Source organism: Neolamprologus brichardi, chromosome 3 (assembly GCF_056152115.1).
Source record: "Neolamprologus brichardi isolate AB-2024 chromosome 3, ASM5615211v1, whole genome shotgun sequence".
NCBI lineage: Eukaryota > Metazoa > Chordata > Actinopteri > Cichliformes > Cichlidae > Neolamprologus > Neolamprologus brichardi.
Window position 1 is genome coordinate 10,805,001 of NC_142106.1, and position 14,664 is coordinate 10,819,664.

Genomic DNA, 14,664 nt, shown 5'->3' on the forward strand with positions numbered 1-14,664 from the left:
CAGGGTGCCTGGAGTGAGCTTCACTAGGAGATGGGTCCGTGGTAGGAGATCACCTCGGGGAAGAAGGCCCCAGTTCGAATGTGCCGTACACGTTTAAGGTAATACAGAAAGCTTTTGTTGGACTTGGAAAGAAATATGGTCACATTGGATGTAGGTGCTGTGAACCAAATGATTTTATGTGATGAACTGAAACTGATCAAATTATTACACAGTTCTAGTTACATGTTGTCATGAATAATTAATTAACATAATAATTAATAGTCCACATAAACTTTTCACGATAAAGTTGAAGATCCTGTTGAGATTTTTCAAAATAAACTGAAATGATGACAAAATACATAGAAACATGCATACAAATACAATACAAAATACAAACATCATGAGAATGTTTATGTATGAGAAGCAAAAAAAAAGCCATCAGGTGCTCAAAATAAAGTTTAGACTCAAAGGTTTGAACAGGCTTTTACCCGCAGAAAGCCATGTAGTAAATACTCACAAAGAAAATGGCAGCCGTTACTAATTATATCTAAAAGTGTATAGTGTCATGCCTCGGTGAAAACACTCGACTCCAGGTATACAATGTCCAGCTGAAAACCCTTCACGCAAGTCGAGTTGCCCGAGAACCAAAGAATTTACAGAAAATGTCAATTTTTTGCAATATATTTTGTTATCGGGATGAGAAATGTCTTATCTCAGATTATGAGATCTTGGTCATATCGCACAGCCCTACCCCTCTGTCTGTGTCATCAGTAGCTGTGTATAGTAGTGATGGATGTATGAATGCACTTAAAACTCACCTCCTGAGTTTCTGCGGATCGTGACGTCTGTGACCAACCTGGCCATGTTATGCAAAGTGGTAGATTGCTTTGAAGTAATGTAAAAAAAGAAAAAGAAAAAAAAGAAGCGTAATTAATTATTAACATTCATTTTCAAAGACAAACCAAATAAACTGTAATTTAATACTGTGTCACATGACATGCTCACTCTGCGGGTCTCATAAAGTGAGTAAACAATGGAGACGGCAGAGAGTAGAAGGACCACTGTGGCATAATAATAATAGTTATCACTTATCCAAAGGACAATGCCAAACAGCTGGAACACATAGAACGGGTTGAGGATCTACGGAAACAGAAAAAGATAGAAATAGTTTAAGAGGTCATTTAATGTGACATTTCTATAAATTAAGTGTCTGCACACCAGAGACCCACGCTGCACTTCTATGTTTCCACTGCTGTGTTCAATAAAGCTTTGTTAAATTCTCAGTCTTATTGTCCCTTGAATCTGCTTTTTGGTTCAGCTCCCACATACTGGCCTTTCGGCCCTTGACATTAATACTTCAAATATTTAGAAGCACTGTGATTTAAAAAAATACATGTACATAATAATAGTAATAGAAATATAATAATAATGTGATTATAATCCCACCTCCTCAAACAACAACCTTATCCAAGGCTTTACTGGTACATTGATGAGGTTGGCTCCATATATGCTTCTCCTGAAAAAGTCATATAAGAAATTACAGTCATCCTGTTGTATTAAAAACAATCTGATCATTTCTCCATTCATATATCCTCTCCTACCTTGAGCTCTGCTCCTGAGGACTCAGTCCGCTTTGGAAGTCATACAGTTTACTGCAGGTCCAGTCTTCATGAAGAGAACTAAGACCGGAGACGAGAAATTGTAGTAATATGTCAGTGGGCTCTGAGGTATTTTCTCCTTTTGAATTTAACAGTTAAATCTCACAGTTTTATTTCTTTTTCCAGTACCTAACACGACAGAAAGCACCCTTCCTGTCCACCCAGATGTATCGCAGCTCTTCAAACAGGTAGTACCGCAGCAGCGTTTTCTGTAAACAAGTAAAGCTCACTTTTTCCACAGGCTTGACAGAAATCACTCAGCAGAAAATAATTTACTAAAGACAGCTCACATTACCTCCCCTGTGTACAGATGAACAGTATCTCTGCAGTCTGGCTCCTCTAGCTCTCCCAGCAGCTCCAAACTGTAAGGAATCAGCAAAGTTAGCTATACTAGACACATAGTTTTTTTCAGTGTTCTTCTAAATATGTAAGAGCTGACAGGTTAGAGGTGACAGAGCTGACCTGCCCTCCTCTACCTCCTCAGTGAGGACCTCCACCACAGACTGCTGGCCAGAAGAGTCCTGGGAAAAAACATATTTTTTTTTTTAACATAAATTATTTTGATAAAGGTTTTGTGTTCTTGGAAACTACAAAAGAATGTTGTTGTTGTTTTTTGAACATACAGCTCAATCTACAACGTGGTCAAGAAGAAAAACTAAAAGCAACTGTCAAGGTTTAAAATTCCCTGTGCAAATTTACTCTATATATTCCAATTTTCCATGTCGGAACATGTTCACGTATGATGTGGGATTAAAACAACCATAAAAAAAACAAAGCAAGTGGCAGAACTATAACAGAGAGGACATTTAATTGAGAGCTTTAAATGAAAGAAATTTAAAATCCTGCTCCTCACATACAAAGTCTAAAAAAAATCAGGCCCCATCTTATCTTAATGACCTTATAATACCATTTCACCCCATTACAGCACAAACTTGTGGTTCCTAGAGTAGGATCGGACAGATAGCCGCCCCTCCCTGAACCTGGCTCTGCTGGAGCTTTCTTCCTGGTAAAAGGGAGTTTTTTCTTTCCAGTGTCATAAAGTGCTTGCTCATAGAAGGTTATATGATTGTTGAGGTTTTAATTGTATTATTGTAGGGTCTTCATCTGTCTTGAGTAAATGTTTATATTTGGTTCTATATAAAACAAAACTGAATTGAATGGATTGATCTGATTTCATGTTAAATGAATGTGAAAGTAACAAAGCATAGATGGTAAACCTTCTTTTGCATGTTAGCACATGGAGGAATAATGTGGAACAAAATTGTAAGCAGGTAAATTAAAATTTGTAAAAAAAAAAAAAAAAAAAATCCAGTGTCTGTGATAATTCTGGGTGTCCTCACTTTTAATATTAGAACATCTGCCAAAGCTGGAGGGCAGGAACTGCAGCGGACAAGGACAGCAAACCGTGGCCACCAGTAAAATGCAATCCACAGGAGACCCAGGGAGAGCACGAAACCCAGACGACACAACCACACTCGCCAACTCACCCACTTATAACCCTGTAAATCCTGTTGGGACAGAGAGAGAAACACTGGATTACATCAGTTCACAAAAGCTAATTTACATGAATCCTGTTGACCTGTCAGGACCAGAGTGCACAATTAAAAGCTACTATTAAAGCGGTATGGCTTTGCAAAGTGTAGCAGTTCTAGAAGAGGATTATTTTTCACATGAAGCTCGTCTTTCCTTTTTGATCTTTTGCTGTCAGTTTTACTGATGTATTTTTCCTGATTTATCGCTCCGTGAATGACTTTGTTGTGGTGCAGGGGTTTGAATGTCCTTGTAATATCAGGAACTATGCCGTCAAATTGGTCTTTAGCAAAGGGCTGGGTTAGGTGCAAATCACAGGACCTTAACAAACAAAACAAAACAGTGGGCCCTGATATCTTAAAAATTACTTTGTACTCTGTTATAAAGGGTCCAAAGTCAATTGGACAAATGACTCAAAAGGTATTTTAATGGGTAGGTGTGGGCAATTCCTTCATTGTGTCATTATCGGTGAAGCAGATAAAAGGCCTGGAGTTGATTTGAGGTATGGTGCTTTCATTGAAATATTTTGTCGTAAACAGACAACATGCAGTCAAAGGAGCTCTCCATGCAGGTGAAATAAGCCATCATTAAGTTGCAAAAACAGAAAAGACCCATCAAAGAAATTGCTACAATATTAGGAGTGGCAAAATCTACAGTTTGGTACATCCTCAGAAAGAAAGAAAGCACTGGTGAACTCAGCAACACATTAAACACCTGGACAGGGAAGACAACAGTGGTGGACGATCGCAGAATCATTTCCATGGTGAAGATAAACCCCATTCCAACAGCCAACCAAGTGAGAAACACTCTCAAAGAGGTAGAAGTATCAATATCCAAGTTTACCGTGAAGACAACATTGATTGAAAGAGGGTTCACTGCAAGGTGCAAGCCACACATAAGCTTCAAGAATAAAAAGGCTAGAATGGATTCTCTCTAAAAAAAAAAAAAAAAAAGGAAGCCAGCGCAATTTGGGAAAAACATTCTTTGGACAGATAAAATCAAGATCAACCTCTAGCAGATTGATGCCAAGAAAAAAACTATGGATACGGTGTGGAACAGCTCATTATCCAAAACATACCACATCATCTGTAAATCACAGTGCAGGCAGTCTGATGGCTTGGGAGTGCATGGCTGCCAGTGGCACTGGGACTCTAGTGTTTATTGATGACGTGACACAGGACAGAAGCTGCCGCATGAATTGTGAGGCATTCGGAGACATACTGTCTGCTCAAACCCAGTTAAGTTTCATCATACAGATGGACAATGACCCAAAACATGAAGTCAATGCAACCCAGGAGTTTATTAAAGCAAAGAAGTGGAATATTTCTGAATGTCCAAGTCAGTCACCTGATCTTAACCCAGTAGGGCATTTCACTTGCTGAACACTAAACTCCAGACAGAAAGGCCCAAATAAAGCAACGATTTAAATGCTCCTCCAGTAAAGGCCTGGCAGAGCATTTAAAAAGACGAAACTCAGTATCTGGTGACATCGCAACACGTTCTCACTCCCAAAGCGTAACTTTTTACACTAGGTGACAAATTGTCAACATATTACGTTTTCGGCTACCCACCACGTTCCTAAATGACGACCTCGGAAAAATGAGGAAATATGAGAACCGTATGGACTCAATCTACACATGTTTGCTCTTTTTCTTCAAATCGCTTAGAAACACGCTATTTAACATCATTAAAGTCCTGGTTAACGTCAGGAAAAAGGTTATGGTTAGGGCTAGGGATAAGGTTAGGTTTAGGGCTGGAATACAGGGCTGGAACGTCTATTACCGCGGGAGCGTCATTGCACTGGATTTCAGCCATAACCCGCCGCGTACCATAAGAACGCCGAAGGTCTCCTTCCTCAGGAACGCCGCGGGACGTGACAAAACGTTGGCATGTTACGCCTCGGGAGTGAGAACGGGCTGGACATCCATGAATTCAAGACTTCAAGCTGTCATTGCTTGCAAACTGTTTTCAATTCAGTATTAGAAATGAACATTTTATTTTCAGTTATTTAATTTGTCCAATTAATTTTCAACCCCTGAAATAAAGGGATTGTTTTAACAAAAATGCTTTAGTTTACATTTTTATGCATCTTCCTGTCCAACCCACAGAATTAAAGTTGGAAGTCTGCACTGTTTTATGTACATTTCATGGTACACGTGTACCTGACCAAAACTAGAATAGTTGTCTCTACTCAAATATTTATTGGCCGAACAGTATGAATTCCCTCAGTATAGAAACAATTATACCCAGTCCTGCATAAATTAAATGTTCTCATAATCTGAGACTGTGGATCTCTGAAGACACGATCACCAAAGTTAAGCCTAAAACATTTTATTAGTAATGACCACACAACATCTAAATGCTCACATTTTGGATTAGTTTCTGGGCCAACAGATCTAAAGTACTTTTACCATCAGGATATCAACCCCTGCAGTTTTTCTTACTCAACCTGTCATTTTAGTTTGATTCACTGGTGCTATATGTGTCAGAAAAGCTCAGGGTGCCGTACCCAGTGTTGCAACTTACCAGTGGTGAGAGTCCACCCTGCGGTTCCGTCATGGTCTACACAGCAGGATATGAAGACCAGCTGTGCTTCTGTGGTATTGTTTGACCTGAGTAACAAACACACTTTAAAGTCAACAGAAAACACTACCATGCTCCTCCACATATTTTGGTTTTCTTGTATTCATACTCAGATTAAATAAAAATATCAGCTTAATGTGTGTGTTCTAAACTGGGCTGAGGTTTTTTGGTTTTGTTTTCTACAAAAAGTCACATTTCCAAAATAAATGAATCTAAGCACTGCCCAATGTGAGTTATATTTAAATCACATCCCCATAAATGAATTAAGCCACTAAACAGATTGGATACATCTTTAAAGCTCCCATAGAAATATGAGCTCCCAGGAACTAAAGAAGAAGTTTGTTAGAAATTCATATCAGGACCAATAAAATCATTAAATAACAGAGGAAATATTTTAATGATATAAAACAAACAAAACAGAAAAAAGTAAAAGCAAAGACCTGAAACTAAACAAACCACTTTTGTTAGCACTAAATATAGATTAAATATAAATTTAGGAACTATCTAAGCTTACCATCAGTGAGTGCTGTGTTCCTGTCAGACTGACTTTAGAGGTTTGCACATCCGCAGGTCATTTAATGCCCGTGCGGTGCCTCTAGGGCATCAGTCACACCCACCACAGACACAAACATTAAAATGAGCACAAACACAGGAAGTCTTCACTTCCACAGTTTATCCAGCTGTTCCTGGGGTCTGAATCCGCCTTCATCGTCCGCCACTGCTCTGAGCCCACAGTAGAGGGAGGACCCTGTGTGTGTGTGTTTGTTTATATATTCAATGACATTGACACCTGGAGGGGTGTGATTGGGAGAAACTGTCTCCCCGATGTGAACCTCAGTGGTGTTCTGTTACTGGACTCCAAAACCAAGGTTACCATAACAAACACCATGTTTGAATATGGCATGTGCTGCAGGTTGATGATTGATTTTGTAATTCTAGCATCAGATCTTCAGCCATATGTTCTAGACACTCAGGTGATGAGTTGGATCAAGTATGAGGGGAGGATGCTGGACAGAGCTGGTGCACCTAAACATATAATGAGGGTGTGCCGAGCTGGGGCCCCTCCCTGATCCACAGATAAAGCACTTTTAAATAGAGGTGGCACTACCGTTTACCAATGACTAAAACTACTTATCAATAAAGCAATTTAGGAGAGACTGACTCTCACTTTGACATATGAAAGAGTGGAGTAGTCAGGCATTTCACCTGATCCATGCGAAAGAGCTGTGTGGGAGGGATGATGCGCATGTAATATATTTTCATCATTTGAAAGCCAGAAGAGTGATGGTTTTTCAAGCCTGCATGCACGTTTATTGCACAATACTAGTACTACTACTGCTAGGGACCAGCATTGGTCAAGTTACTTGAAAAAAGTAATTAGTTCATAATTACTGATTACTTCACCAAGAAAATAATTCTACTTTATTGATTACTTATTTCAAAAATAATTAGTTACTTTATTACTTTAGTTACTTTAAAAAAATATGATACACACGCTGAATACGTAATAAAGCAGTAGAGCTTTCAGCCCAATTCTATTTTTTATGCATAATTCACCATATAAAATAGGAAAAAGTCACTTTTTAAAATTTGTTTTATTACTTTTAATCTTTTAATTTTATGTACATGTACATTAATCAGAAATTAAATTATATGCAACAGTCTTTGACTTGAAGAAATGTGTTAAACATTTAAACCTATTTTCTGCATATGCCAAAAAAACACCCAGCACAGCCCTGCGGGCGGTTTATCCTTCAAGCTCGGGTCCTCTACCAGAGGCCTGGGAGCTTGAGGGTCCTGCGCAGTATCTTAGCTGTTCCCAGGACTGCGCTCTTCTGGACAGAGATCTCCGATGTTATTCCCGGCATCTGCTGGAGCCACTCGCCTAGCTTGAGAGTCACCGCACCTAGTGCTCCGATTACCACGGGGACCACCGTTACCTTCACCCTCCACATCCTCTCGAGCTCTTCTCTGAGCCCTTGGTATTTCTCCAGCTTCTCGTGTTCCTTCTTCCTGATATTGCTGTCATTGTGAACCGCTACATCGATCACTACGGCCGTCTTCTTCTGTTTGTCTACCACCACTATGTCCGGTTGGTTAGCCACCACCATTTTGTCCGTCTGTATCTGGAAGTCCCACAGGATCTTAGCTCGGTCATTCTCCACCACCCTTGGGGGCATCTCCCATTTTGACCTCGGGACTTCCAGGTTATACTCGGCACAGATGTTCCTGTACACTATGCCGGCCACTTGGTTATGGCGTTCCATGTATATATATATATATATATATATATATATATGTGTGTGTGTGTGTGTGTGTGTGTTTGGACAAAAAATGTACATTTTATTCATGTCAGTGATTCATAAGTAATGCACTTTAATTGGAGAGTGTCACCATGGTGACCAACAAAATAAAATTTACTTTTATATTTTAATCTAAACCATGTTCTTCTTTCTAAACATAAGCAGCTTTAATGCCGAACTTTAACAAAGTCTTTTAAATGACCTCAATTTTAATGAATCTATTTAATTCATTAGATTAATGGCATCAATGGGTTTATTACAGGTAGTGACAGAGTCTCTCAATCTGCAGCGTCCCTTCAGAAAATGTTGGAACAAACAACAGCTACAGATTATTTCACACAGAAGACTGGATTTATTTCAGCTCTAACATGAGTTTAAATAAAAACATTTACATAAAACCATACATATATGAACTTAAAATAGCATAATCTAATAAAAACTGCATTAAATGCAGCCTGACCTTTCTGTAGAAAGGAAAACAGTAAACAGAATGAAGATTTCTTGGCTGCAGCTTCATAAGAATAATTTTGCCCTAAGGAAACCTGCAGGTAATGACAGTTGTACTTGTCTGACCAGTTTAATAAAAACTAACCGTTAGTGAAACAACAAGCTCCACAAGTTTAAACTTGCCTTTCTCACTGTGATTAATCTTCATATGAAACTTAAGTGTGTGGATTCACATCCAGTGTGTGTCTGTTTGTCTTTGAACATAAAATCTGTGGGCATGTAACCATGTTTCACACACAGCTACAGCAACACAAATCATTATTAATGTTCACAGCAGTTTAAGTGCAGCTGTTCAACATGTGGAAGGTCCTCAGTTCACAACCAAAGCCTCCGAGGTTGTTTTTAAAAATAGTTATGTTTGTTTTAGACTTTGAGTCCACGCTGGGTTTTCTGTACAAGTAATAATTTCTATACACTAAACACGGACACACAGGTGAGCTGCTTCCAGGAAGGAGTCAGGACTCGAGCTGCAGCAGGACAGGTGGGAGGGGGCTCAGATTAAGAGACTGAACACAGCTCATCCCTGACAAATCATAAAGGGTTTTTGGCTTAGCTCGGTCATTCTCCACCACCCTTGGGGGCGTCTCCCATTTTGACCTTGGGACTTCCAGGTTATACTCAGCACAGATGTTCCTGTACACTATGCCGGCCACTTGGTTATGGCGTTCCATGTATGCCTTGCCTGCTAGCATCTTGCACCCTGCTGTTATGTGCTGGATTGTCTCTGGGGCATCTTTACACAGATCTTGTACTCAGAGCTTGTTCTTGTGCTGCCATGATTAGTCCAGCCACTGGTAGGATTTCTGGATATCAACCACCTCCTCTATCTGCCGGTTGTACATACCGTCCGGAGGTTTCTCTGAGAAGGGAGGGGGCTATGGCTCCCCACACCCTCTAGCAGATCGTTACATGGAGAAACCTTTGGAATACAAGCACGCTCATCCACACAGGTGTGCACAGACACAAACTATGTCTTTATTGGTAGATACCTCAAAGCCCATTGTGCTCTGTCGGTCTTGCAATACCATTCAGTATTTAGTATTTACTGTTACATACACATATCTATGTTATTGCAGCGGTGTTGTGTTTATTGTGTTGCTCTCTTTTTGCATGTTTTCTTTTTTTTCTCTCAACAGGTGTCATTGAGACATTGAACACAAACTTCAGAATCACTGTCTGAAAATGTATATCCATTTTAGAAAACGACAGCAAAAACTTACTGTTGCTCTTAGGAGATGTGTTAAATCCTCAAACACTTATGATTATTGGAAAAAAATCCATATAAAGATAAAACGTTTGAGGTTGGTATAATTCATCTGCTGTCTCTGTATGTCAAAAGAAACCTACTTCAGGTTTATTCAAGAGAAGGAATGCTTTTTTAAATTTTTTTTTAAAAAATAACTGAATTCAAAGAAGAGAAATGCAACATAGTGAACTGACCAGTGTACCAAACAGCTGAACCAACTGACTCTTCTTTCGCTTTGAAGTCCTGCTTTACAGACACATCTTATATTGTGTTCATAGCAAAACCATTCAACCCACAGTCGACCACATACACAATGTGACAGCAGTATTTCAATAAAAGGAAATGAACTTATTTCCAAAAAAAACTGGTCTATGTGTAGAGACAACCTTCCACTTTGTCTGTCAGTGAATTGAGATAAACTTGTTATAATAAATAAAGTCAACAGATGTTTGGACTTTCCTATGAAACATGAGTGCAGGAGTCTCTCAGTACATCTGTTTACAGTGAGGACAAAGAAGCTGCAGAAAAAGACACAGAAAACATGGAAAAGACGGGCAGCAGCAAATAGTCTGCAGGGAGAGGGAGCATGCAGCTGCAGCACTTTCTGGAAATCACATGACTGTAATCTGAGTACAGGAGGGTAACTGAGTACATTTCCTCCTTTTTCTTTTTTAAGAAGGCTTTTGGTTCTTCAGATGATAAAACACATTGAATCATTTAATATGTGCTTTCACAGATGAAACCAGCCAAGAGTAAATCATATTCTTCACACTAACTCCACATGACATTCATCTGTAACCAGTAACCAGTAAAGTGAAGCTTTAATTCTGGTTCAGCTGGATTAACATTAAAAATCTGTGAATCCACTGAAGCTCACAGACTTCAGCCAACCTGTCAGATTACCTAAAATACTAAGAGATTTAATTTTAAACACTTACTGTTTTTCTGAAGGATCTCTGAAAACACTCTTTTGATCACCAGGATGGAAAAATTGAAAATAAATTTCCCAAGTGATTAAACAACAGTGAAGATAAATGAGCAGTGCGACAGATGGTACAGCCACAGAAAATGGTCTGTATTTCCATGTCAGCTGTTTTATGTAAAGATGCAGCTTTGATCATTGTGACATCAGTGCCCACACTAATTCCTTAGAAACCACATTCCCTTCTGTCCCGGCTGTCAATGCAAACTTAACAAGTGTCACATATTCAAAGTAACAGACGGAACTAGTTCTAGTAAAACATGTAGATGTGTAGAGACAACGTCCCATTCAGCTCAGTCTCTGAATTTATTCAACTTGGTCTAATGAATAAAAGTAAATCAAAGACAAAGCTTTAACCCTTTAAGATCTACCATAGAACCAAGTCCGCCAGAGTTAATCTTTATATTTTTAGATGCTGTAGTGCAATTTTTGGGAGTATTTCAAGTTGCTATACATCAATACGAACCATTCTATCCAGAATTTTAATAATATGGATGCATTAAGTACATAATAACTATATAAATTACAAGAAACGTGCAATAAACTACTAAAAAAAATTAAAATTGTTTTTGTTTTTACACATATTTCTAGTTAGAGAAATTTAAGAGGTTTATCTCACAAAACTGTAAATGCAAAAAAGTTGCACAAAATAGTTTCCAGTCGCATGAAACTTATTTTGAGTGTCTTCATAGTTTTATTTTTGAGCATGTGCATCAAAATAAACTATTTCCAACAGTGTAATTTGAATTCTAAGCATCCCAGAAGCTATAGAGAAAGGCATAAACTCAAACATGAATTTTAAAAGCACCAGCATAAGTTATGCTGGATAGATTGTGCTAAGGTTTATTCCAATGTAGGAAGTGTTATGAACAGCTGATCAGATCAGCAAAGCTGAAAGTTTTGTTTGTTTTATATTTTTGTTTCTGCAAATGCTTATGCAATTTACTCTAAAGCCATATGTTGAAGGAAATTGTGACCTAGGACAAGCTAAATGTATAAGATATAAGTACAACTCCTCTGGTTTCATATAGTAAACAAATAATTCCGTAAAATGTTTGTGCCGGCTCCGATCAGTCATAAAGGATTAACTAAATATTGTACATACAGTGGCTTGCAAAAGTATTCGGCCCCCTTGAACTTTTTCACATTTTGTCACATTACAGCCACAAACATGAATCAATTTTATTGGAATTCCATGTGAAAAAAATTGGAAGAAGTGGAAGGAAAATCATACATGATTCCAAACATTTTTTACAAATAAATAACTGAAAAGTGGGGTGTGTGTAATTATTCTCTATATTATCTCTCTATATAGTGGACTGTATGTAGCGGGGAGATGACAATAAAGTTTTACTTTGACTTCAGCTCTCGCGCTCACTTTTCACGTATAGAATTTCGAAAAAACATCGGTGCAAATTATAAGTCTGCATCATGATGTCTGGTGTTTTCGTGTTTGTTGTTTTGTTTTTATTTTGTTTTATTTTGCAAGTTGGTTATTAGATGCTGCTCCAGCCAGCCAGAGAATCCCCCGCCGCCCCGCCCTCTCCTGTGCCGCAAGCAGTAGGTGCACCTCGCAAACGGAGGGCGCCCTTACTGCCACGAAATGGACGATAGAAAACCGATCGGTGCCTATGCCATTCCCAATATGTGCTGGCTGATGTCGGGGCAGCATGAGTACGAGCAATTTTTTTATTTATTTTTTTGCTGATGCCCGTGATGCCGCCCCCCACCACGATGCCGCCCCGGGCAACCGCCCATGTCACCCGTATCAAAAACAGCTATTGGGTGGGGGAATCTGTCCATAGGACAACTATTAGTCGTGCACTGCACAAAGTTGGCCTTTATGGAAGAGTGGCAAGAAGAAAGCCATTGTTAACAGAAAACCATAAGAAGTCCCGTTTGCAGTTTGCCACAAGCCATGTGGGGGACACAGCAAACATGTGGAAGAAGCTGCTCTGGTCACATGAGACCAAAATGGAACTTTTTGGCCAAAATGCAAAACGCTATGTGTGGCGGAAAACTAACTCTGCACATCACTCTGAACACACCATCCCCACTGTCAAATATGGTGGTGGCAGCATCATGCTCTGGGGGGGCTTCTCTTCAGCAGGGACAGGGAAGCTGGTCAGAGTTGATGGGAAGATGGATGGAGCCAAATACAGGGCGATCTTGGTTGGTTTAAAACAAAACATATCCACGTGTTAGAACGGCCCAGTCAAAGTCCAGATCTAAATCCAATCGAGAATCTGTGGCAAGATCTGAAAACTGCTGTTCACAAACGCTGTCCATCTAATCTGACTGAGCTGGAGCTGTTTTGCAAGAAGAATGGGCAAAGATTTCAGTCTGTAGATGTGCAAAGACTGGCAGCTGGAATTGCAGAAAAAGGTGGTTCTACAAAGTTTTGACTCAGGGGGCTGAATAATTACGCACACCCCACTTTGCAGTTATTTATTTGTAAAAATGTAATGTACTACTGAAAAGCAAAACCTGACAGCTGGGAACAAAGAACCGGAGGCATGGAAACACAGATAAAGAAATGCAGGAGATGATGAACAGACAATCTAACGAGGAACCTAATGTCCACCCTACTGTTACTCATTTTATATTAAGATTTAAAAATCTAGTTGGTATTGGTATGGTGAATAACCTTCAGTAACAGTAATAAATCACAGCAATAGTACATTCATGTAGTTGTAAACAGCATGATAATATATTAAGTAATCCAAAGTATTCAGAATACGTTACTCTCATTGAGTAGCGTAGCGGAATATGTTACAAAATACATTTTTAGGCATGTATTCTGTAATCTGTAGTGGAATACATTTTAAAAGTAACCTTCCCAACACTGGTCACTGGTTGCTGTGTGGCAGGCAGTGGTTGGGCCCAACTACTGGACTCAGAGATGGAACATTTAACTCAAGGCGGCAGCTTTATTTACTGGCAAAACAAATTTAGCAACACAACAGATGAGTAATATAAAACAAAAACTAAACTCAAATTAGGAGGATTTAACTAAACTGGGAATACATGGCGTGGCAGGTCATAACCCGACAACATAGGACGAGGGATGGACACACAGCTAACGTGGAGGATGCAACAACTGGCAGGGAAAAACACAGGGCTTAAATACATACTGGCGTGATTAGGGAATGAAAGACAGGAGGGAGACACAGTTGGGACAATGCAGGCATGATGAGATACGGGGAAGCAGAATCATCACTGAGACATGGAAACATGAGGCGAGGTAAAGTGACAGAATACTATAATTCAAAGACTAAAACTTAAACTGAAAACACTGGGTGGCAGACTCAGGACCATGACAAAATCTTTAATGTATACATTTTTTAATGAAAAAACTAAATATGATGTGATATAGTTATTAATGAGATATAAATAATGCACCCAGGAACATCATTGCTGTACCTTAAAAATGTTTAGTTTTTCTCACAGTGAGACAACCGCACAGACAGAAACATGCCAGCAAGAAATATTCCAAACCAGGAAGGCAAACATGATAAACTTCAACAAAAAAGAACAGAGATTTTTCACATCAACATGGCTGATAAACATTACAATTTCACTTCCTTTATTTTATTTGCCGCAAGCAAGTAAAAATGGGAAGAGAAACTTTATGGTTATCAAAATACTGAAGCAAATACAAAATACAGAAAATACTGTGGAATCATCATGTGATAGAAAATACAGCTGAACAGCAATGTCTTCAAGGGATTTTTACACATGTAGACTCAGGCTGTGGTGAGAGGGCATGACAAAAAAGACACCAATGACGTCCGTGTGTTTGTTTTGTCCATGCATTCTTCTTGTGGTGTCATGAGTGAAGGAACCAAAAGTGGACACGTGGTAAATTTTGAGCAT

General features: G+C 39.1%; 1 protein-coding gene across 1 annotated transcript in view; it reads right to left on the reverse strand.

Annotated features, from left to right (window-relative positions):
* Positions 1 to 5,726, reverse strand: part of LOC102798119 (polyamine-transporting ATPase 13A2-like) — a 38,456-nt gene extending 32,730 nt beyond the window's left edge. Inside the window, exons 1-9 of the mRNA XM_087838115.1 lie at positions 5,694 to 5,726; positions 2,978 to 3,145; positions 2,100 to 2,158; positions 1,933 to 1,999; positions 1,767 to 1,846; positions 1,581 to 1,658; positions 1,426 to 1,495; positions 985 to 1,119; positions 798 to 864 (exon numbers count right to left, since the gene is read on the reverse strand). Coding sequence (XP_087694241.1) covers positions 798 to 864; positions 985 to 1,119; positions 1,426 to 1,495; positions 1,581 to 1,658; positions 1,767 to 1,846; positions 1,933 to 1,999; positions 2,100 to 2,158; positions 2,978 to 3,145; positions 5,694 to 5,726 — 757 coding nt within the window. The remainder of the gene's footprint in view (positions 1 to 797; positions 865 to 984; positions 1,120 to 1,425; positions 1,496 to 1,580; positions 1,659 to 1,766; positions 1,847 to 1,932; positions 2,000 to 2,099; positions 2,159 to 2,977; positions 3,146 to 5,693) is intronic.
* Between the last annotated feature and the right edge of the window lie 8,938 nt (positions 5,727 to 14,664).